Raw genomic sequence first — 24,649 nt, 5'->3', positions numbered from 1 at the left:
TGTCTGTGGGCATTAGAACTTTCTCCATCAATAAACTTCCTCATGCCTTCATTGAACTTTCATCACGTCGCACTGAACATCTGCAAAAACCCTCGTTGCAACTTCTCTAAATGACTCTTTTAAATGTCTGAGTTGTCTAATTATTTTATTGCCTGTATTTTTATATCGTATTGTTTTGAGTTGTGTTGTGTCTTAATGTCATGTGTGTTGGAACCCCAAGTAAACAAGTTGCGACAACTCAAATGGCTTATCCTACAAATAATAATAATAATAATAATAATAATAATAATAATAATAATAATAATATTAGCCTGGCTGTTTTGTTTCATTCCTTCTTTTGAGTGAAGCGTTTTTACTTCAGCAGCTGAGAACTCTTCTTCCCTCCTATCTGTTGTTCATTAAAATCCCCAACTTACTGGCACTTATTCTGTTTTTTATTATTTCCCCCCACTGGTTGTAACAGTTTGACCAAAAAAAAAAAAAAAAAAAAAGCCACATGCCACTGTGAAAATAGATTTATTTTTGGTTTCTGTCAAACTGAACAATTTTGTTTTGATGCAACACAAAGGAACAGTTCAACTAATCTCACAATCTATGCAGATTACGGAACTTCCCGACGCCATGGGGCTGAATTACAATAAATATAAGCACCGTGCGTCTGCCGGGGTGACAGCCATGGGCCCGGCCGTTAGAAAAAAATGACACATATGGAGAAAAACAAACGCGACCTACCATGTGTGCACGCAAGCCTGGGCGAAAAGCTGTGGGTGGATTATTTCTTCCTTCCTTCCTTTCTGCAAAAGACACTTCAGTTTTACTGAAAACTCACTCTGCCGCTGCCGACACTACTGATTAGGGCTTCTTTTGATGTGGAGAAATAAACCACGTGGGCTGGAAGAAAGAGAACGGTCAAATTCTTTGGAGGGGGAAATATAAATCTGATTGAGAGTTTGTGATGACGCTGAGTGTGTGTGGATGCGGAGAGAACGGCAGCGCGGCGAGGCGAGGAGGCCTCTCAGCTGCGAGTGCTGTACAGGTCTTCATCCTCTGGGCTGGACTGGCCAAAGTCCATGAGAGAGGGGTCTGCCTTGAATCCAGTGCCACCTGCAGGACAACAAGGGAAGTTAATCTGCAGGCTGCGGTGGGAAGCGGCACGCTAAAGATGATATTGTCTGCTATGCTGTGATGTGATGTGAGAGAAATGTGATGCGTTCTTGATCGACAGTGTGCAAATCCACATAAGCTGCAGCTACTTATGCATTTAGATAAATGAAAGAAAAAAAGCACAAATTAACATCTACTTAAAAATGTGTGCACTACATGAACTAGACATCTATAAAAAAAGAAAAGGTTGGGAACATTCCACTTGTGTTCCACTTGTGTCCACTCAAGTCAACCACTAAGTGGTTGACTTGAGTGGAATCATGGTCATTTCACTTCACCTCAAACTATTTACTGACACTGAAGGGGAACAACAGTGGTGGCGGTCAGGCCACAACACAAAAACGTCGATGTCTCAATAACTTTGTTTTCATGTGATCGGCATGTTGAGGCCGAGTTGCCAGCTTCTTGGATGAGAACTCCCGTGCTTGTGACTGTCACAGTTAATCACGTTGTCACAGGAGCCGCGCTGTCGCGCAACACACATTAAAACGCTCAACGGTTGGACAAAGTTCAGAGGAGAGGTCGGATCAAGGTCGCCTGCGAGGGCTGCATCGCTCTCGAGGTGTTGAAATTCACCCCACTGTGCCTCGCTATGTGCGCTGCGCTGATGCAGGTGTGATGATGGAGGTGATGGAGGTGATGTAGGTGATGTAGTGTAGGTGATGTAGGTGATGTAGGTAATGTAGTGTAGGTAATGTATGTGATGTAGGTGATGTAGGTAATGTAGTGTAGGTAATGTATGTGATGTAGGTGATGTAGTGTTGGTGATGTATGTGATGCAGGTGATGCAGGTGATGCAGGTGATGTAGTGTAGGTAATGTAGTGTAGGTGATGTAGTGTAGGTGATGTATGTGATGTAGGTGATGTAGTGTAGGTGATGTATGTGATGTAGGTGATGTAGTGTAGGTGATGTATGTGATGTAGGTGATGTAGTGTAGGTGATGTATGTGATGTAGGTGATGTAGTGTAGGTGATGCAGGTGATGCAGGTGATGCAGTGTAGGTGATGTAGGTGATGTAGTGTAGGTGATGTATGTGATGTATGTGATGTAGGTGATGTAGGTGATGTAGTGTAGGTGATATATGTGATGTAGGTGATGCAGGTGATGCAGGTGATGTAGTGTAGGTGATGTAGTGTAGGTGATGTAGGTGATGTAGTGTAGGTGATGTATGTGATGTAGGTGATGTAGGTGATGTAGTGTAGGTGATATATGTGATGTAGGTGATGTAGGTAATGTAGTGTATGTGATGTAGGTGATGTAGGTGATGTAGTGTAGGTGATATATGTGATGTAGGTGATATAGGTGATGTAGGTGATGTAGTGTAGGTGATATATGTGATGTAGGTGATATAGGTGATGTAGGTGATGTAGGTAATGTAGTGTAGGTGATGTAGGTGATGTAGGTAATGTAGTGTAGGTGATGCAGGTGATGCAGGTGATGTAGGTGATGTAGGTGATGTAGGTGATGTAGTGTAGGTGATGTAGGTAATGTAGTGTAGGTGATGTAGGTGATGTAGGTGATGTAGTGTAGGTGATGTATGTGATGTAGGTGATGTAGGTGATATATGTGATGTAGGTAATGTAGTGTAGGTGATGTATGTGATGTAGGTGATGTAGGTGATGTAGGTAATGTAGTGTAGGTGATGTATGTGATGTAGTGTAGGTGATGTATGTGATGTAGGTGATATAGGTGATGTAGGTAATGTAGTGTAGGTGATGTATGTGATGTAGGTGATATAGGTGATGTTGGTGATGTAGTGTAGGTGATATATGTGATGTAGGTGATGTAGGTGATGTAGTGTAGGTGATATATGTGATGTAGGTGATATAGGTGATGTAGGTGATGTAGTGTAGGTGATGTAGGTGATGTAGGTGATGTAGTGTAGGTGATGCAGGTGATGCAGGTGATGTAGGTGATGTAGTGTAGGTAATGTAGTGTAGGTGATGTAGGTGATGTAGTGTAGGTGATGCAGGTGATGTAGGTGATATAGGTGATGTAGTGTAGGTGATGTAGGTGATGTAGTGTAGGTGATATATGTGATGTAGGTGATATAGGTGATGTAGGTGATGTAGTGTAGGTGATGTAGGTGATGTAGGTGATGTAGGTGATGTAGTGTAGGTGATGTAGGTGATGTAGGTGATGTAGTGTAGGTGATATATGTGATGTAGGTGATATAGGTGATGTAGGTGATGTAGGTAATGTAGTGTAGGTGATGTAGGTGATGTAGGTAATGTAGTGTAGGTGATGTAGGTGATGTAGTGTAGGTGATATATGTGATGTAGGTGATGTAGGTAATGTAGTGTAGGTGATGCAGGTGATGCAGGTGATGCAGGTGATGCAGGTGATGTAGTGTAGGTGATGTAGGTAATGTAGTGTAGGTGATGTAGGTGATGTAGGTGATGTAGGTGATGTAGTGTAGGTGATGTAGGTGATGCAGGTGATGCAGGTGATGTAGGTGATGTAGGTAATGTAGTGTAGGTGATGTAGGTAATGTAGTGTAGGTGATGTAGGTGATGTAGGTAATGTAGTGTAGGTGATGTAGGTGATGTAGTGTAGGTGATGTAGTGTAGGTGATGTAGGTAATGTAGTGTAGGTGATGTAGGTGATGTAGGTAATGTAGTGTAGGTGATGTAGGTGATGTAGGTGATGTAGTGTAGGTGATATATGTGATGTAGGTGATATAGGTGATGTAGGTGATGTAGGTAATGTAGTGTAGGTGATGTAGGTGATGTAGGTAATGTAGTGTAGGTGATGTAGGTGATGTAGTGTAGGTGATATATGTGATGTAGGTGATGTAGGTAATGTAGTGTAGGTGATGCAGGTGATGCAGGTGATGCAGGTGATGCAGGTGATGTAGGTGATGTAGTGTAGGTGATGTAGGTAATGTAGTGTAGGTGATGTAGGTGATGTAGGTGATGTAGGTGATGTAGTGTAGGTGATGTAGGTGATGCAGGTGATGCAGGTGATGTAGGTGATGTAGGTGATGTAGGTGATGTAGTGTAGGTGATGTAGGTAATGTAGTGTAGGTGATGTAGGTGATGTAGGTAATGTAGTGTAGGTGATGTAGGTGATGTAGTGTAGGTGATGTAGGTAATGTAGTGTAGGTGATGTAGGTAATGTAGTGTAGGTGATGTAGTGTAGGTGATGTAGGTAATGTAGTGTAGGTGATGTAGGTGATGTAGGTAATGTAGTGTAGGTGATGTAGGTGATGTAGTGTAGGTGATGCAGGTGATGCAGGTGATGTAGGTGATGCAGGTGATGCAGGTGATGTATGTGATGCAGGTGATGCAGGTGATGTAGGTGGTGTATGTGATGCAGGTGATGTAGGTGGTGTAGGTGATGTAGGTGATGTATGTGATGCAGGTGATGCAGGTGGTTTATGTGATGCAGGTGATGTAGGTGGTGTATGTGATGTATGTGATGCAGGTGATGCAGGTGATGCAGGTGATGTAGGTGGTGTATGTGATGCAGGTGATGTAGGTGGTGTATGTGATGTATGTGATGTAGGTGATGCAGGTGATGCAGGTGTGCAGGCTCTTGAAAGCCGATGGAGTCTCATTCTGTGCAACTCAGAATTCTGCATTATGCAAAAACAGGCTGGTTGAATCACCACATTAGCCCGTCTGACACCTCCGCCAAACTACCCGTGTGTAAAGTTTCACAAATCTTTGCACGCACTCATCGCCTCCCCGATCAAAATACTTCCCTCGGCTCATCCTGGTGCTAATAACCCGGGCGGCGTCGCGACGGCGAGCCTCTAAATTTAAATATCTCTCACTTGTGGAGGCGGTTCATCCCGTACGTGTGCGGCGACAACTTCAGGGAAATGTGAACGGCCGACTTCAACATAAACAGCCGCGCTCCTCCTCCTCCTCCTCCTCCTCCTCTTCCTCCTCCCACATTTGTTGCTCGTGTGCAACTCTGTCCCTCCGGCAGGCGCTCTGTCTGTCCCATCAGCAAAAAATGTGAAAAATGTGCTGGAAGCAGATGTTCTGGCCTTGCTGAGAGGCCCTGGTGTATTTGTCACGAGACCCCCCTACGACCTCCCCTCAAACCCTCTGCTCCTTGCCCCTCCCCATCACTCCTGCCAGTGCTTCTTCTCCGTGAAGCTGGACTCCGTCCCCAAAAATGCAGTTTGGAGGCGAAGGTTGCGGACCGAGGCTCTGCTCTGCGCTGCTCTGCTCTGCGCTGCTCTGCTCTGCGCTGCTCTGCTCTGCTCTGCTCTGCGCTGCGCTGCTCTGCTCTGCGCTGCGCTGCTCTGCTCTGCTCTGCTCTGCGCTGCTCTGCTCTGCTCTGCTCTGCTCTGCTCTGCGCTGCTCTGCTCTGCTCTGCTCTGCAGGGGAACGAGAGTCGTGACTCTGGAGTTTACTGATCATTCTCACTTCCCAGACGTCTCTCCTGACGGATCATCCTCGGCTAGTTCTCTCCTCATTTGTCTTCTTCCTCTTGCTTTCATCATCCCTTAGACTAAAAAGAATAAGAATAAAAAAAGAAACGAGAAGCGGCTCCAATTGTCTTTTTGCCGTCTGGCGGCAGATTTCTGAAGGTCGTGGAAGAGGACAAACGCTGGAAAAGAAAAAAAAAAAGCAAATGGGCCGTTCAAAAGCCGTCGCACTGAAACTGTGTGGAGGAACCTGGTTTAGTTGGTTTAGCCGCCTGTTTAAGAAAATGAAAGCGAGTGTGTGTGGCCGTGCGGCTGACTGATTTATCACCGCAGTAAGAAAAAAAACCAAAAAAAAAACAAGACAGATTTTGACTCTTTCAGGTGCGACGCCACTGTTCGTGCCTCGGTGGTGAGTTAGTGCGTGTGCAGCAGGTGCTCTCACTACCTTTGCTGTTCTCTGTTGCAGGCTGCTCAGATGGAGGTGGAGGAGGAGGAGGAGGGAGAGTGGCTGATGTGGCTGCTGTGGTCGGCGTCTCGTCCTCTGCAGCAGCAGCAGCAGCAGCAGCAGCAGCAGCAGCAGCAGCAGCAGCTGGTGTGGGGTCAGCTGACTCTGGCAGAGGCTCGACTGATTCAACAACAGGCACTGGGAGGGAAACAGGAGACAAACAACTGGAGATGGTAGCTCAACAGGATCTGAACTCTTTTAATAAAGGCCTTAAAAAAGGATCTTATTTTGAAAGGCTTTCTAGTGTTAAAGATAAATGAGAGGAGAGGACGCTGGCGTTTGTTTGTTCTGAGTTCTGGCTAAGTTTTAATTGTGTTGATTCACTCTGCTTTTTCTTTATTTTGTTTTTTTCTGAAACACTTTGAGGCTTTATAATGAAAAGTGTTTTATATAGACAAAATAAATTATCATTGCTATCATCATCATTATTATTGTGACAATAACCCCACTTCTGAACCCCACCTGGAAAAAACAGTCTTTTTAATGCTGCTGCTTCGAACCTCAGGTGCGCTATTCAGAATTTTTAAACTATCCTCTTTCAAAATAATAATAATAATAATAAAAAAAAACACTATCAAACAATGTTCTAAATTTTTGAATACAGCAATTACTGGTTAAATTATTATTATTATTATCAATATTATTATTATCACCACCAGACTCATCTGAATCAGTGAGTACGGTGATTTTGGTGCAGGACTGTTTGCTACCAGTGGCACCACATTCTTTAAAGCCCATTTAAATGAACAATAAATTCAATTCAATTCAATCTTAAAATACCTTCATTTCACTGATGTTAATGATCAGCCCCAGTTTAACAGAGAGATTCAACAGACGTGGATGAAACTCAAAGTCACGGCCAAAATTACTGACACAAATGTTCCTCGCATCTACTGTAAAAATGCATCCTGAAGAGGTCAAAAAGGTCAAGCTTCACAACTCTGACTAGAGCAGCACGACTCGGGTTGGGCATCGTTTGAATTTCAACGATTCCGATTCCGGTTTCGATTCCTTGTTTCGATTCCGATTCTGAGCGATTCTCGATTCGATTCTTTTTAAGAGGCAGGGTCAAAAAGTTCTTTCTCGATTAATTTCAAATTTATAAACTTTTATGAACTTTACTTTCAATTTCTCACATTATATTTATCAAGTCTATGAAATTTAATTTAAATCTTATACAGCTTCTTCTCACAAAGGTACAGTTTTTACAAGAGAGCTTTATTTTCAATATTTTGAGTGTCTGGTGCTGCTGCAGGTACATGTTGTAGAACTTCTACTAATGGGCCAACAAAAACAATTACAACCAAATCCAGATTATGGATTGATTGAAGCTACGCATGGACCTAGGCTCGCTCTATCGTTTTTCTTTAACTAACCTAAAAGTTTGTGATTCCACGTCAGAAAAGGGATGCAGTCTTTTGACAAAAGAATGCGTTGACTTTTCTGTGGTACTCAATCAATTTGTTGCACCGACATCTTTCCCTTTGCCGCAATAGTGAACGGAGTCTGGTCAGCTGCCTGGCTAACGTTAGCAGGTCGGTGGCCTATAAAAAAAGAATAAGCGGGCTAGGTATTTGCATTTCAGTTGCCTAACTTTTTAGGCAAAGTTTAACATGTTAGCTGCCTTAGTAGTGTTTATCGCTTTACTGACCCGAGAGTTAGGTGGTTGGCTGAGGGTCTGAGCCGGAGGAAGAGGCAACCGAGGGAGGCCGGTGCGCTTAAGTCGACGCCGTGACTTCGGAGGTGTTTAATCATGTTAGTCGGGCACCCTCCTTTGCACAAAATAACCGTTTTGCAGGTCGTGCATTTAGCTGCTTTATCATTTTCTTTTGTAAAGTGAAGACAAACCTTGGCGCACACTTTCCATCGCTACCTACTTGCACACTGCTCTGCGTTTGCACCTCCCCCAGTATTCGAAACGTAAACATTTGAACGATTCCGTTGAGCATCGGAAACTAAGAACCGGTTCCAGTCGATGCTCCATGCTCGATGCCCAACCCTAAGCACGACCTTGTTCACTCAGTCTGGTTGTCAGTGTTGTTGAGTCAGTCCGCAACAACTACGGAACAAAATATGTTGATAAATACAGGAGCAACTTTATGACTGAAGGGCCTTCAAAAATAAAAGGTGTGGTGAAACTGTCGGGGGTCGGAGGGACGGGTCCGCTACCTGATGGCTGGTTTGCAACCTCCTCCGCTGCGGCCGATGACTCAGAGGGCGGCATCGACTCGGCTGGAGCTGCTGGAGCTGCTGGAGCTGCTTCAGCCTCCACAGGGGGAGATTCAGGCAGAGCAACTTCAACTGAGGAGGATTCAGGGAGAAGATCCTCCACAACCTCCCAGTCTGAGGTCGGGGGCGACTCTGGTGGTGGAGACTCTACTGGTGGTGGGGACTCTACTGGTGGGGACTCTACTGGTGGTGGGGACTCTACTGGTGGGGACTCTACTGGTGAGGACTCTACTGGTGGTGGGGACTCTACTGGTGGTGGGGATTCTACTGGTGAGGACTCTACTGGTGGTGGGGACTCTACTGGTGGGGACTCTACTGGTGGGGACTCTACTGGTGGGGACTCTACAGCTGCAGATGTTTCCTCTGAGGCTGTGATGGCTGACGCTGCACCTTCCACAGGATCTGAGGGGCAGATGGAGAGAAATCAGCCATCAGCGGGAGCCGCTGGCATGGTTCAAACAGCTGAGAGACAAGCAGGCGGATCAGGATCTATGCTACCTTGATCTATGGAGGTCTGTGTGGGGGATATCTCTGATGACCCCTGCTCTGCTGGTGGAGCATCGGCAGGTTCCTCTGAGACGGGAGACGACTCCGCCGACACCGGCGCCGATTCAGCCCCGGAGGCCTCTTTTGGTAGTGCAGACTCTGGATTTGGCATGGGAGTTTCCTGCAAAAAAAAAAAAAAAAAGAGTGAAAACTGAGTCAATGTGAAAATCCGCATTTACGTAAGAAACAGTAGCAGTATTAGATCACAGGAGGAGTGAACGCATGCGACAGGAAATGGAATGCAGCCTACTGAAAGCTGAAAGGGAGTTTTTCAGCAGCGCAGATGCGCTGATGGGAACATTATTCAGTAGCAGGCAAGTTTGGCTTTTACTCACAGTCAACCGAAAAAAGAGAAAAGCCGTCTATCTGAAACCTGACCGGCTGTTTGCCGCCGTTAGGCGTGAATGTGTTTCGTGAGCATGAACCTGCGGTGGTGAAGATGCAGAGGCGGGGTCTTTGGCCGCAGGCTGCGGAGGTTTGGAGGCAAACAGAGAAGAAACCACGGCGCCGCTCCACTGGCCGGCGGCGAACACCTTCTTACCCGTCACCTTCAGGGTACAGAGGTCGTGGTTAGGGACGCGGCTTTCAACGCAGCGTTTAATAAAAATATACAAAAAAGCCAGCGGCTACCTTGACCACGGCCACCGCCTGGGCTGGGTAGCAGACTGAGGCTCCGGCACCCATCAGTCCCAGAGGCAGAGCCACCCTCCTGAAGCGGGAACCTGACACGGAGGAGAAGTGAGGATCTTTCAGCAGCACATCATCCAAAACTTGGTCCAATGCAAGGATTTCTAAATGCCATCGCAGGCCAGAACCCTTCAAACGTAAAGAAGAGCCGCCGCTGAACTCTTTTCCAATGAGAACTGGCAGACTTCACAGAAGGTGAAGTCAAAACAGAAATACATCGAGACTGATAGGGGGAGAGAGACACCTTTGAATGTCTCAACGTGCTTCGGCTGCGTTCAGCTCGCCATCAAAGCTCCTCTCTTTTTGAAAAGGGAGGCCAGCTGCGTGCACTTGGAGCGACATCATTCAATGTCACCTCCTCTGCTCGCCAGACACAAACCGTCATATCACATCTCACAGGTGTGTGAGAGTCGCACTCGCCAAGGCTTCACGAAAGAAACGACGACAAAGAGAAACCACAGCGGAAGGCACACGCACAACAATATTGATCATAAAGTTCTGTTTTCACTACGTATAGTTGCACAGAGCCTAAAAAGCCCTTCGAGAGCTGACTGAAGTCCTCGTAACTTAAATTTCAGCTTTTAATATGACAAAAAAAAGCCAAATCCAATCAGAATAAAGAGTAGTCGCAGCAAAATATCAGAGAAAGAAAGCTGATGTTCCATTGTATGAGTGCAGTTCAGGGTCTGTGATGACTGAGCAGTGATCCAGATGACTGCAAGAGTCGCCTTAAATGTGCTGTAGAAACTGAAACTGGCAAATCAGTAGAAGGAAGGTTTTGAGAGTAGATTTTTCATAGGAAGTCAAACTCATCAAATGACCTCAACCACTGAGGAAGAACAAAACCTCATGTCATTTTTTTTCGTTTGTTTTTTTGTATTTATTTGTAATGTGAGCTAAGAAGACTGCAGACACAATTTAGGGAAAGAAAAAAATAAATTAGGCTAAAATTATCAAGCTTAAGGAAAGTGGACATTTTTTTTTTTTTACTCTTGCTCTCTCTTTTTTATATGACATAAATCCACGACTGTTCATGCTAATAATCACTCACACCTCAGAAATCAGACCTTTTCATATCCCACACTGCCTTCATACGTCCCACTGAAGACACTTTTTTTTGTGATCTAGTCACGAAACATGACGTCACCTCTCCGTGCCAGGAACATGCCGAGCAGTCCGGCCATGGTGATGGTTCCAAACCTAGGCAGGAACTCTGGGGGAGGGTCTTTTAAGTAGTAGAAGACATCTGGGGGGGGGGACAGGAAAACAACGTGATTTGAAACAGCCAATAGAGTAAAAAGAGTGAGAGTATTCACTAGTAGTGTGTATCGAGAAGTGCTAAAACAGCAACGGTGTGATTGGGATCAAAGTAGAAAGTGAAGGTGATGACGGACGATGATGAAAGACGGAGATACTCAGTGAAACCACATCTTTTCCTCCACCCTGCACACTTGTAGCGTGCACGGAGAGGCTGTGTTTTTTTTTTTTTCTGTCTTGAGGCGCAACATCTTTGAACTCACCCTCTCCCGTGTGGTACAGCCTCACGCTTCCCCTTTGCACGGAGGAGCAGGCACCCTGCCAGGGAGACAGAAGCAGGCAAAGGCAACATCAACCACTACAACGAGCCGGTGGAACGCAGCCACCGCTGACACTGAGACCTCAGAGGCGGCGCGACAGGCGCGATCGTTCACCATCGGCAGCGCCACACACACACACACAAAAAAAAAAGTGTCAAATCTCTCTCTGCAGCGAGTAAAATGCATGTCACACCATTTCCTGTCTCTCTCCTGAAGCTGCCGCTTCGCACAGTCGTAGCTGCACTTGCAGCTCATGGGATTGCGTTGCACAACCGCAAGCAACAGGAAAGCACGCAGGCGATGGAAAAGTCGAGCGAACGAGCGAGATAAGAGTTTAGATATTTTTTAAACACAGCACACTTTTGTTTTCCTTGACGCGGGGTGCAGTATATATGGCACCCAGTGAAATAACTAGGAATTAAAAACTCCATTTCTTGAGTGTCTGGAGCAATTTATTTTTCATGTGAAAATTTATTTTTTTTAAATGGTTGAGTTTTAGGTCGGGCTGGGCGATTTCAGACAACAATAAAATCCCAATTTTTTTCTTTGGAAACTTGATTTTCAATTTGATTTTTTGGTAAAACTACAAAAGACAATGGAATAAATTACTTCAAATATTTTATCTTTATTTTTAAATAATAAAAATAAAGAAAAATCCCTCTTGGCAATATCGTGCAACTGAAAGATACTGTAAGTGACAACATTTACACTCCTCTTGACACAACAAAGATGAATCCTTGGGGATTAATGAACTTTCACCAAAGTTCACTTGGAAATCAACAGGTTCCTCGTGAACAAAGATGAAGTTCCCATATCAGGGAATAAAGTGAAAACTTGTGAACCACACATAAATGACACAGTGGATAAAGTGACAACTTTAACAGTGTTTCACCAAACATCCCTTTCAAAATAAAAGGTTTGTCTATCATCTTGAACAATGATGAATGAATAAAGTGCAAAACTGTAAAAGAGGCACACAGCCCGGAAGCATGCGAGAGGAAAATCCATTTTTAATATTTTTCCTTTTTTTTTAACATTGTCTTGACTAATACATCCGATTTTGGTTTCAAATCAATTAATCGCACAGCCCTAGTTTTAGGCTAACTTATAGTCAAGCAAGTTTCCATTCACAGTTCCTCGTCCATTTATGACTTTTGGAATTTTTTTTCTTTTAAATATATATGCAAAAAAAGAGAGAGAGAGAATAATGTTAAGATTATAAGAACATTCTTTTTTTTGTTTAGACATGAAGACTTCAGTAATGAGGAACTTCACAAAGTCACTGCATTGAAACCAAGAGTCAAAGCCACTCAAACCTCCTCACGTAACCAGCAGCCCATGTTATAGTTATTATTATTATATTACTGCGTCATAACAGGCCTCTGGAAGTGACCCGATACGGTTCCTGGCCCAGTGAAGGGTTAAGCACACACTGAATAACACAAATACCTGTGCAGCTCGGACGTATGGTTGTATGGTCTCCCTCGCTGCGGTCAGCCCCTTCTGAATGACACCCGGCTGCTCTGGGACGAACTCATCCTGGGTCGCCTGCGCCACTGGCGTGTAGACGTTCAGCTGGCCACACACAGGCAGAAGGTGCACATAAAGTTTAGTTGATGACTAGCGATGAGAGTGCGCTGGATGGAGAGATGTTAAAGGACGGACGTACCTTCTCACGAGTCACCAGCCCGTCCGCAGGCGCTTCGCTCACAGTGTAGACACGGACAGAGGCAATGCCCAGCACCGTCGGGACGGCCACCATCACCACCTTGGACAAACACAGTCGAGGCAGCCGTTGACGGAGAAAGAAGAAACAGTGTAAAACCTGAAGGCCCTGTAATATACACTCAATTTCAAATGTTAATTTATCGTCCCTGGGAGCAGCCTTGCAATACAAGGTTACAATGAAGACAGCTCCACTGACCTCGTCTCAAGAATACAAACTACAAACAACGTGTTATGTTATATTGTGTTATGACAGCAATCAAATAATCTAAATGTCATATATAATATGGGCCCATTGATGTACAGAAGCAAATGGACATAATTTCTTTAGATGCAACTACAGAATGAGCAAAACATACTCACATAAACATCATGCTACAGGCTTATGAATGTACACTGACATGCACCTCATTTATGCACGGTTTTTTGTGAGATACAACTTTATTGCACACAAGTCCACTGATGGTTATTATGCATTTGTCACATTTTATGATCTGACTTGCGTATTTATTTCTTTAACTAGGACAACTACCACAGCTGACAACCTTGCTAGCTTAGCCATGATCATTAATGCAGCAGGTCCTAAATGACTTGACGTGTGAAACTACAGACCACAAAAAGGCAACACTTCTCACGTTTTCCTATTTGAGTAACAGTTGAAGGAATAACGCGGCACATGTAAGTGTTAATACATTGTGACTAAACACCACCACCTCAAACTATATGCTAACGTGAACGCGCACTGCAATGCTACAAGTAGCTGCGTTCACGTGGAAGAAAAAAAAAAAAAGGTTTAGGACCCGAACACTTGGTGCGAAAACGTTTAATTCTGGAGCGGGCTTACAGGACATTAGCAACAGCCCTACAGTCAGTTTTTCCCCTGACGTTGCACTGACTCATTCAGCGGGGCTTACACTGTAGAAGAGGTGTAGTAGTCTGTGCTGCTAACTAAGCAGAACTATTCGTTCACGGTCCGGTTCACTGACATTCTCGCTTAAACGACTCGGGAAGCGCAGCCCTGAACGTTACTCGTTAGTGGTCACTGAAAATCTTCATTGAATCACTAAAAAAAAAACTCAGACGAAGAGGAAATGTCAAGCATTCACCTTGGCTGCCATGACAGCGCTGCTCTCCTCCTTCTTCTCCGGTCACAGTGCGAGAGCGACGGGCGCCGAGCAAACCACGTCTAGCTAGTGACTCCCACTGGACGAGAGGTGCAACTGCAACTGCAAAGAACTTAGTGACGGTGAGCCCATTCCACAAGATCGTCCCTGTGTTTTCTTAAATAAATACCATTAATTTGACGAAAGTTTTACGTTTTTTTTTTTTAAATATATAATAAAATACAATAAAGTCAGCACAGTTAAGAATAGACCGCAGTTGGTATTTACAGGCAAGGCAAAAATACTTTTCTAAATTTTTTATTTTTTTATTTTTTTATTTTTTTAAAAGCTAACTTGCCAGTTGCCAAGGAATTGTAACTATGAAACATCGAGATTAAAAGCTCCATGGATGGAAGTACAAATTTACCCAGGGGGATTTTGCTATCCACAAGGGAACGGTAAGTATTGTGCCATGACACAAATTGTCCTTGTAAAACTTGCATTTGCTCTTGCAAATAAGCACAGGGTGCACTGTACAGTGATTCTTTGGGATGAATGCAGACAAAAAAACAACCAGTACACAAGTCATAGTGCAGAGGATTCAGTTTATTGAAGTCAAAGTTTAACAACTTAAGTTTACAATCTGTATTTTCTGTAATATATATTCATATATATGAAACAAAAAGGCTACCTTAAGAAGAATAAATGTAATTTTCTTTCTTTTTAATATCATCTTTAGTCTGTTTAATGTACAGAATAACAGTAAGCTAATATTATCCTTGAAAAAGAGCAATATGTTCCTTTTTTTTTTTTTTAATGTCGCAGTGCAACTTACATCTTACACGGAGGGATAACACAGTCTGTGCCTACGAATTGTAACCTGCGCTCCATCTACAGTATGTTTCCTGCTCGGTGGGGAGCAGCTGTTGCAAAAAAGAAGACCAACATTACAAATGAGAAAAAGAAGTCTGCAGACTACAACTGTATTAAAACTCATCTACAGCTCTCTCTCTCTATCTCTCTCTCTCTCTGTGTGTGTGTGTGTGTGTGTGTGTGTGTGTGTGTGTGTGTGTGTGTGTGTGTGTGTGTGTGTGTGTGTAGAATTGCCTGTTCATTGTTGCCAAAGAAAGGGTTGGGAGGCACAGGGAAAGTGCTTGCATCTTTAGTTTCTTTGTGGTACTCTCAACTTAACCATTAGAGGAAAAAAAAGTGTGTTTGATATTTTGCACGGGTGTGACATAACGAAAAACAAACAAACAAACCCTGAAACTACACTCCAAGAGATCTACAGCAACAAAAAAAATAAAATAATAATAATATGAAGAATGTACAGATAGTGCTGAATGCAGCAGTGTTGCTACACGTCTGAAGGGTTCCTCGACACTAGGGGGCACCATTGAGTCCTTGGCCTGATATTGCAGATGAGATGATTCATCCAGGCTTCTCAGACGTTACAGACCATTTCATTGTCAAGGTCTTTAACCGCTCTGCATTAAACATTTCCTAAGATGGAATTAAAAATAAATAAATAATAATAATACAAAACAAATGCACAGATGTCTTTGAGATTAGACCCCTCCCCCCCAAAAAAAAACAACCCCAAAAACAAACAAACAAACAAACAAACAAACAAACAAAAAACCCCTGTGGACCCACGTGTCAGTCTCTGGTATGAACCACAGGTTTCAGCCCTCCGGGTAGCATGCTGAAGGAGGATCTGCAACGGACCAAGAAAATGAGCAGTAAATGAGCAGCAAGAGTGCCGCATCTCTCAGCTGTTGTACAGTTTGTGTCATCAAACACTATCTAATGAAGATTAAAAGAACAGGTTGGACAAATGGACAGCAAAGAAAAACCCAAATAAAGCAAAATAAAAAAAACAAAACAAAAACAGTTATTCGGCAGTTACATCTGCGTGTATCCTGCATCATGCGCTACAAGTCCAATTCATCTCACGATCGTGAAGAAGGATTTTAAAAAAAAACAGAACAGCGAAAGAACTGAATCGATACACTCTTTTTTTTGTTTTGTTTTGATCTGTTCTGTTCTGTTTGTTACTACCCTGTCCAATCAAATCAGTGGTGGGCCTTCTCCACATGCAGCACATCACCAGAGGAAGGGTAACCACTAAAAACTGCCAATCAGTGACTGCAGCCACCATTGTCTGCTGAGCGCCCTGCGTCGACAGAGTGAAGAGGGGGACACTGCAAAAAACCTTGGCATAGAATACATCATACTTTACATTATATCTATGACACAAAATGTAAATAGATTTATATATTCTCCTATGTTTAAATATATCTGTAGACTGTACACAAATTCTTTAGAAAATGAGACGGCAAATGCTTTTTTCTTTTTTTTCTTCCTTCTCTCTTTTTTTTTAAACCTGATATTCTGAACAGCGATGGCAAAGAGGCTGATGAGACAGAGACCCTGTGATGCAGCCGAGGGGATACAGAGATATAAGAAAGTGCATTCTTCGTAAGTGAGTGACTTGTTTTGCGAGGGGGGGAAAAAACAATATGACTCTCCAGCTGTTGCATTCGCTGTTTGAGAGAAAAGGAAGAGAGGTAAAAAAAAAAAAAAAAGAAAAGAAAAAGAAAAAAATAAAGTTGCATTGCACCCACGCAAATACATACTGTCTGAATTCCCTCCGCTACCTCTAAAAAGCATATCACAGTGGTAGTGGAACGCAAACATTTACATCGGTATACACAGCGGTATAAACATATACACAAGTCTTTGCGGACAGGAGAGGAGAGAGAGAGAGAAAGAAAAGAGTCAGAGGTGATGAACTGATACAGAGAAAGAAAAGGAAACACTGAGCGGTGCTCTATCAGAGGAGCTTCCTTCCTTCCTTCCTTCCTTCCGACTCTTTGTGGTTCACAGTTTCTCAATATTCCAGCGGTGCAAGTTTTCTGTTGTCGTTTCGCTCTGAGACAGGTTAAAGCGGCCTTCCTCCACAGGCACTGTCCCTTCAGGAGGTGAGGTCGCTGTCAATCCAGATATGCAACGACAGAAAATACTAAGAGAGAGAGAGAGAGAGAGAGAGAGAGAGAGAGGTGGGGGGAACTGGCGGCTCTCTGGGTGCAAAGTTTATCAGTACAAAAGTGGTACAGTGCTGTGGTGAAAAGGATTCTCCTCTGTATTGCTGCTACATAGCTCCCCCTGCGCCCTGAAATCAAAGATAGCAAAAAACAAAAAAAACAGAGAAGGATACAAACAAACAAACAAACAAATAAACAAACAGTGTGTTAAAAAGTTCTCCTTCGCCCCGTCCACACCCCCCTCTTTTCCCATTTTTCACCCGACAAGCTTGTGGAGTTTCTGCTGAGTTCCATGGACAAAAGGAAGATTAATGCTTTCTGTTCAGGCATGCAACAGGCACCCTGCAGGGTCCTCGGGATTATCAAAAATTCATACACGCAGGTTTCAGACTGTCCCTTTTGTGATATTTACACATCTTACAATGTGTGTGTATGTGTGTGTGTGTGTGTGTGTGTGTGTGTGTGTGTGTGTGTCTGTGTGTGTCTGTGTGAGTACGTGCTCAGAGTCGTGATCAGAAGACAGATATCAGATTATGTAAAGCAGTGTGTGTGTCTGTGTGTGTGTTAGCAGGTGTGTGCATGTGTGTATGTGTATGTGTTTGTCTTGTCCTTTTTCATCACACGTGCGTCTCAATGAAGGAGTGCGTGTGGGTCATGAGGGGCACGGCGAGCGGCGAGAGCTCGTCCTGGCCGTTGGTGCCCGGACTGAGCTGGCAGATGTCTGAGTAGAGCTCGCTGTGCCACTGCTTCCACTCCCGGAAGGTCTGGGAGCACAAGCCAGGGTCCTCCAGGAGGGCACAGATGACGGCCAGCTCCGACTCTTTGGCCTGTTGATCAAGGTGACAGTGGGGTCACAGAGTTATTACAATATACTGTGTATAATGATAATAATAATGATAATAACAATAATAAAAATAATAAGAAGAATAAGTACACGTTTATATATGATATATATACATGCACACAAATATATATGTATATATATATACATATATATACAGTATATACATACACACATATATATTTTATACAGATATATACATACATATGTGTGTAATATGTGTGTATACTATATACGCACATATAAATGTATACATATATATATATATATATATATATATATATATATATATATATATATATATATATATATATATATATATATATATATATATATATATATATATATACATACATATATATATATATACATAATAAGTTGCTTATTAGCATGCAAACTAGCATACATATACATGTATATATGTGTAAATACAGTAAATACATATATATGTATATGCATGTGTGTGTATATATATATATATATATGTGTGTATGTATTGATATATATATATATATACACAATGAATTGTACATACATGGGTACACATGTATTTCCGCCCATGCTAACCTTCAAGGTGCTGCGCAGGGCTCGGACCCGGTGCAGCCTGTCGTTCAGCAGAGGGTCTCTGGCTCTCTGGGTGAAGCAGCGTCGGAGCTCCTGCCGGCTGCAGGGTCTTGGGTCCCCGAGGGCCGTGATGTTGGCCTGCTCCAGGGCCCGGTACAGCTGCTCTAGTCCGTCCAGAGACTCCTGCTCACGGCCCTCAGACGGCCGCCGGTCCCTCCCCTCGGAGACCCTCCTCTCTCGGCTCTCCACCCTCAACTCCCGCACGTCTGGAAGAACGACATGGGCAGAAGAGTTACAGTTGCTGAAGGAAGGAGGGAAGCACCGTTCGTCTTATCCCTTAAAACATGAGGTAGCTATATATTCCAGATGAGATTCTTCTTTTTACACTAAGAAGGAGGAAAAGCTGCACTGTACAGTTGTAAGTTACACTGTACATATTTCTGCATTAGCACCACTGACCATACATGCTGTTGCATCCGTCAGCAGTAATCTTGTTGGGTCTGGGAGGAAATGATTTAAAATATTTAAAATGATCAGAATTTAGATTTCTGGTTTATATTTGCGGTCAGACTTTTCACAAGTTGCACACATTTGGAGATAATCACCACCTCAAGCAGAACTTATGTACAAAAAGTTCAGATGCAAACGATATGATAAACTGAAATTTGGTCTCACAGATCTAGTTGAGGAAAAACAAGCACTTGGACAGTTCTTCAAAATTGAAGCATGTGTAATAATGTAGTAATGCAATATTCGATTGTATGTACTGTTTTGCTCATGCACATAACTACTGTGTTCATTGTAATTAGTTCAGTGGGAGCCAGCACAAAAAAGTCTGCATTGGCAAAAGTACCAGTAAAGGTCAAGTTGGAAAAGGGAACCAAAAATACGCAAACTTATGCATTTCTGGATGGAGGGAACTCAGCAACGTTGTGCACAGAAGCATTAATGCATTCGCTGAACGTGGACGGCAAGAAGAAAGTTATTTTACTTAAAACTATAGGACAAACCAAGCCAGTTTCAAGCTATAAAATTATATAAGAGTATATGAAGTTCTCAAGTGGTTTTTGAATCAAGGAAGCAGCAAATTTAATTTGATTCAACGACCGTCTTTAAAAACTCCACTCCTCTCCTCTTAGCCCTCTTCATTCTTCCTTACCCTCCTCACCCTGGAGGATGTCGGCGGGCGGCCCCTCGCCATCCTCGTCCTCGCTCCTCTCCTCCATGTGTGCGGCGGTGTGCAGCAGCCTGGCCGGCACCGGGTCCCTGTTCCTGGGGAGGCTCTGGCTGCGCTGCTTGCTGGAGCGCCGGTGCGTGTGGCTGTGCGAGTAGGGGCCGCGCTCCAGCGGGAAGGGCCCGTCCCGGTCGCGGTCCCTCTCGGCAGCGTGGTGCCTGCGGACGGGCAGCGTGGCCTGCCGGCGTCTCTCGGGGGACATGGCCTGGCGTCCCAGACCCCCGTACAGCCCCCCCATGTCGCCGCCCACCGTGCCCATCAGGCCGCCGTAGTCGCTCTCGCCGGGCGCCGTCTGCAGGAAGTGCAGCCCGGCGCTGGTCAGCGGCGTCTCGATCAGGTCCTGCCAGGAGCGGCGCTCGCGGTGGGACGAGCGGCAGCCCGACGAGTGGGTGCTGGTGCTGCCCGTGCCCGTGCCGGCGCCCAGCCCGTCGCCGCGCTGCTCCTCGGCCGACGAGTGCGAGTGCGTGGACTCGCTGGAGAAGTGGCGCCCGTGCTTGGGCTCGGGGAAGGGGCTGGAGGAGTTGACCTGCAGCGGGAGAGGGGAGGAGGAAGACACCATCTGTGGGGGGACGGGGGAGGTGGAGGCGCTCAGCGGCGGCGGCGGGGGGAGGGGGAGCGGGGAGGGCGTGGAGCGCATGAGGCTCATGGAGCTGACGGAGCGGGGCAACTGGTCGTAGCTGTGGAGGAGGTTAGCCTGGAGGGTCTGTGGGGTGGAGGTGGGGGTGGGGGGGAGCATTCAGTGTGGAGGGTGGGGAGGGGGGGAGTGGACGGCCGAACCGAGGGGGTAAAGGAGAAGATGCGTCGTGAGGGAGAGACAAAAAGAGGAGAGAGAGGCGGAGGAGAGGATGGAGAGCAGAGAGAGAGCAAAGCATGAGCGCAACAGAAGCGATGAGATGAGGAACTGCAGGGCTCCCAAACATCCACGAGTGGTAACAATTCAAATATCGAAAAAAATAAAATAAAAATAAGAAGATCCATCCCTCGCTAGAAGGCAAAACTGAAGGCCTGAGGAACTTCTCACTGAATGTTACTGACGGGGTGAAGTGAAATCATCGAACTTCACTTTTGGAATTTGGTTTTGTTTATAATACACAAATATGAATGAAATTTATGTTGATTTCATCAAGACAAATGCAAAAAACATACAAATGGTCTAAAGAAAATACACAAATGAACAGCAAAAATGGGCTTGACAATAATGTTTGCAAACCTTTTATTCTGACACGTGACTGAGCAAACTTTAATATATGATATTAAAAGCTCATTATAATAACTAACAGTCTTTAGCGATGCCTGCTGCGAGACCTGCAATGTTTTCCGCCTGTAGTTCCCTTATTCCGCCACTAGACTCAAGTACACATGATCAGAATTGTTCGTACATTTCCACACCGATTCTCAGTGATGTGTAAGTCAATGAATCATCCAACTGGGAGAAAACATGCTAAGGCACAGGCCTTTCAAGTCAAACTGTATTTCACTGTATGTCATTTTCATCCTTCTGGACATGTAATTAGCCGAGGTGATCACGCCACCTCGAGGTCCGGCTGTAATGGAGACCTGGCAGCAGAATATAGAAGCAAGTCTTGGGCTGGATCCACCAAAACCAACCTTCTCACACTCTGATGTTTTATTACTCCTCCTGTGCTGAGAGAACACGCGCATGTGTGTGTGTGTGTGTGTGTGTGTGTGTGTGGAGCTTAGAGGGATGAAACATTCCATCCGATTTGAAGCCGCGACTGAGAAAAAAACGGTTGCTGTACTCACGGACGGCGTGCGGTGGTAAGTGTCGCAGAGGGACGAGGGTCCTTCCTGTTTGAGGGTCATGGAGCCGTCGACCTCGTCCTGGTCGCTCTCACTCCAGTAGTCTGAGGTCGGGAGAGAGCAAAACATGTCAGCACTCCCGCAGGTGAAGGCGTGCACTGCCTCAAGGGGTGTATTTATCGTTTTTACCTTCATCAGGGCGGGGCACCTTGTCGTCGGGGGTGTAGCCGATGGCTGCCAGACCCAGTCGGTTCATCCACCTTGAGAGAAGCGAAGGATACGAAATAGGATTAGCGCCACAAGAAGAGAAAAAAAATATTACAGGAAGAATTTTTTTATTTATTTTTATTTGGAGTTTTAAGTTGAAATTTCATGTATAAAGTCAAAATTTCATGAATGAAGTCAAGTAAAAAAAAAGACGGGCAAGTAGACTGGATGGATGTTTGATTAACCCAGTTACCCACAGTTATTTCAATTTCGTTTTCAAAATTTAGATTTTTTTTTCATGAATTTTCATCAATTTCAAGTTCAATCTAGAAATTTCAACTTTATTCTTGAATTAGAAACTTAAAAACAAAAACAAAAAAAACAATCTTAATGTTTTTTCTGTTGTTGTGGCCCTAATCCTCTTCCGTAGAAGGAAGAAGGGACAAGAGATGTGTGTTTTTTTTTAAAGGCATTAAAGTGTAATTAAAATGGGGAGATGACAGGAAGGCACACACTTGGGGGAGATGTAGGTCATGAATAAGAAAAAGTTTTTTGACATTAAATAATTAAATGCGATCTCTTAACAGCTGATCTGTGCCCCGCCTACATCCGCAAGAGAGAAGCACCCAGACAATTAACGGAGGCAGACAGAGGAGCCTCCGGGCCTCAGGTGGCGCCCCTTCTATTTTCCTCATCCCGTCCCAGGGTTCCCTCTCTGTTGCAGATCTCCGTCTCTCTCTCTCTCACTGCAATATAAAAGGCATCAGCTGTGGAGTGGTTGGAGGCCCGGCCCGTGCAGGTGGAACCGGAGTAGCTGCGATACTACAAAGTGGGCCCAAGAGGAAGGCACTGCACTTCCACAGAAGCAAACAGGCACAGAATTGATCCTGACAATGGTGTGTGTGTGTGTGTGTGTGTGTGTGTGTGTGTGTGTGTGTGTGTGTGTGTGTTTGCGTGTATGTGTGTGTTTGTGTGTGCGCTAACTTCGTTATTTAATGAAAGGAAATTGTACAGTTGTGTTAAGTTCCTGCCAATAAATCCAACTATCCAAACTGATCAAGGCCCAGCTACAGCTATGAACAGCTAACGGTTGCTTCAACAATGGGTTTGCAAGTGTGTGTTTGTTTACAAGACAATATTAGGCATAAGCTTCTCATTGTGGTAGTTATTATCTCTTATTTTGTCCCATGTCCTACTTCCTCCTAATACTAAAGGTTTAACCAGCAACCTGCCATCATAATACATTGTGGATTTATTCTTATGGTCTTAACGTTTATTGGATGAAAAGCCAGAAGTTTTGACTGATTTTCCACACAAGTTTTCCAGGTTGACCTCAAACAATTCACTTAGGTGAAAATTTTAGGTGAAATTTTGATTGCAGTAGGGGGTAGCAGTAGTTAGAAATGAGGGGAAAAAAAACTGATGAAGGCTTTTTACTTTTTTTTAACTTTACTTTTTCTTGTGGCCCTCAACACAACCGTACCTTTTGTAAATTCTTCTAAATATCCTCCAAGTGACACCACAGACTCTCCTCTGTGATGTCCTCCAGAAAATCCTCACTGCCGCTGGAGGCAACTTTCAGCGCAAACACGGGAACTCCTCTGACCTACCTTTTCACGCTCACACGTAAAACGGTGCAAAAACCAGCACTTTCCCACCTGAACACTATGAAGACGGTATGGAGAGTAAATATAGCTGCCTCATGATTAGCGTCCCAATTATGTGCCGCATGTTGCCGGGCAGAGGTGTGGATAATTAGCACTCATCAGATCGCAACTTTGACTCGCATTACTAGCAACTCTGTCTTGCGCAAACACACACACACACACGCACGCACGCACGCACGCACGCACGCACGCACGCACGCACGCACGCACGCACGCAGCCCCACATTATAACGACGGAGGGCCAGATTCATGCCTTATTCATGCGCAGCCTCGTGTGGGCTGCCGCCTTGTGTAAACCTGGTGTACACCATTAAAATATTCATCCAGGCACTCGTGACGTTTCCCCCCCTTGCGTCCTGACTTTTGTCCGCGTTAAGCCGGAAGCCCTCACCCACCCACCTACCCGCTCCCGCTCACCTGTTCATTTCCTCCAGACAATCTGTGGCGAAGAAGAAACTCTTGATTTTGGGATGGCAGGCTTTGAAGGCGCTGCAGTCACGGAGAAAAAGATGCGTTAATTGTTTTGCTTCTTGTTTTTTTTTTTTGTTTTGTTTTTTTAAATAGATGCTGCTGCTGTGTGGGCGGAAGCAAATGTGCTTGATTACTAATTTTGGCAGAGTGCGAAGGGACACTCACAATTTCCGTCTGCACTCGATGGCTCGGTCTATTCTGAACTCCGGGAGGCTGATGAAGCCCTCGGCCTTCTCGTCCTGCCGGCACAGTCAGATGGACGGAGGGTGTTTGTGGTGCATCATCAACAGAACAAAGTGTCAAACATGCTGCTTAGCAGTTTATGCTTGGGACTGAGGCACTCCACCCGGGCCATATGAAAACAGCATATGCTGTTTACTTTTATAAGTGTACTTTTTTTTTTTTTTTTTGTTACTGCTTGATTTGCAAAAACCGTTGGCAGCTGAAGTGAAGTGAATTATCACCATAAACTGCCGATTGTGAGTAAGATCCAATTTTCACAGTGTCTGTAAATTCTGATACAAATATCAGATTAAATTTCAAAAATTCTGTTAGTTCAACATGCTAAACTGTAGTGGTAATGAAGGAAATCTACTCAGCTTGGAGGCCCAGTCAGTCACATCTGTAATCTACGGACGTTGCATTTTATAGTATGAATGGTTTTGAATTAATTACATAACAAGACTAAAGATACACAATGCGTCTTGTTTGGCAAATATTTATTAGCACTTGGATTTACTTAAAGAGTGGGTCAACTTGCCAGGAGGCAACCATGCTGCACCACAACGTCTCTACGGAAGCCCAGAGGGGGATTCAAACCAAATGGGATAACAGAAAACCTTTGTTTGCAATATTTCTTTTCAGCCTTTAGACTATTGAAAATTCTACACAGTTGGCCTTCAAGTGGCAATAACTTGGATTCAACTAATTGTCTGA

The 24,649-nt window shown here is 44.4% G+C and overlaps 3 protein-coding genes across 6 annotated transcripts in view; all 3 read right to left on the bottom strand.

Moving 5' to 3' along the window:
- The window catches only part of sh2d1aa (SH2 domain containing 1A duplicate a), a 144,744-nt gene that overhangs the window by 16,680 nt on the left and 103,415 nt on the right, over nucleotides 1–24,649 (bottom strand). The window lies entirely within an intron of this gene.
- On the bottom strand, nucleotides 501–14,051 carry apool (apolipoprotein O-like). The gene is made up of 11 exons (XM_076043446.1): nucleotides 13,925–14,051; nucleotides 12,763–12,861; nucleotides 12,543–12,668; nucleotides 11,037–11,091; nucleotides 10,664–10,762; nucleotides 9,460–9,551; nucleotides 9,255–9,377; nucleotides 8,782–8,950; nucleotides 8,224–8,685; nucleotides 5,995–6,192; nucleotides 501–1,104 (listed from the first exon to the last, which is right to left on the bottom strand). The coding sequence occupies exons 1-11, from the start codon at nucleotides 13,934–13,936 to the stop codon at nucleotides 1,016–1,018; spliced, it is 1,524 nt and encodes a 507-aa protein (XP_075899561.1). The 5' UTR covers nucleotides 13,937–14,051; the 3' UTR covers nucleotides 501–1,015.
- The window catches only part of LOC142899661 (connector enhancer of kinase suppressor of ras 2), a 57,972-nt gene continuing 48,247 nt past the window's right edge, over nucleotides 14,925–24,649 (bottom strand). For 2 of the 4 annotated variants that reach the window (XM_076043365.1, XM_076043367.1), the window contains 8 exons: nucleotides 23,879–23,952; nucleotides 23,660–23,731; nucleotides 21,558–21,628; nucleotides 21,372–21,472; nucleotides 19,533–20,310; nucleotides 18,377–18,639; nucleotides 15,533–17,795; nucleotides 14,925–15,497 (listed from right to left, as the gene is read on the bottom strand). In XM_076043365.1, coding sequence (XP_075899480.1) covers nucleotides 17,586–17,795; nucleotides 18,377–18,639; nucleotides 19,533–20,310; nucleotides 21,372–21,472; nucleotides 21,558–21,628; nucleotides 23,660–23,731; nucleotides 23,879–23,952 — 1,569 coding nt within the window. In that variant the 3' untranslated portion in view covers nucleotides 14,925–15,497; nucleotides 15,533–17,585. The remainder of the gene's footprint in view (nucleotides 15,498–15,532; nucleotides 17,796–18,376; nucleotides 18,640–19,532; nucleotides 20,311–21,371; nucleotides 21,473–21,557; nucleotides 21,629–23,659; nucleotides 23,732–23,878; nucleotides 23,953–24,649) is intronic. The other 2 variants (XM_076043366.1, XM_076043369.1) reach the window with 2 other exon arrangements.

The sequence above is a fragment of the Nelusetta ayraudi genome, unplaced genomic scaffold (genome assembly GCF_046127955.1).
Source record: "Nelusetta ayraudi isolate G7.1 ecotype Tasmania unplaced genomic scaffold, CSIRO-AGI_Nayr_v1 ptg000075l, whole genome shotgun sequence".
In the NCBI taxonomy this organism is placed as follows: domain Eukaryota; kingdom Metazoa; phylum Chordata; class Actinopteri; order Tetraodontiformes; family Monacanthidae; genus Nelusetta; species Nelusetta ayraudi.
The sequence above is the reverse complement of the archived record's forward strand: the minus strand, read 5'-3'. Positions and strand labels throughout refer to the sequence as shown.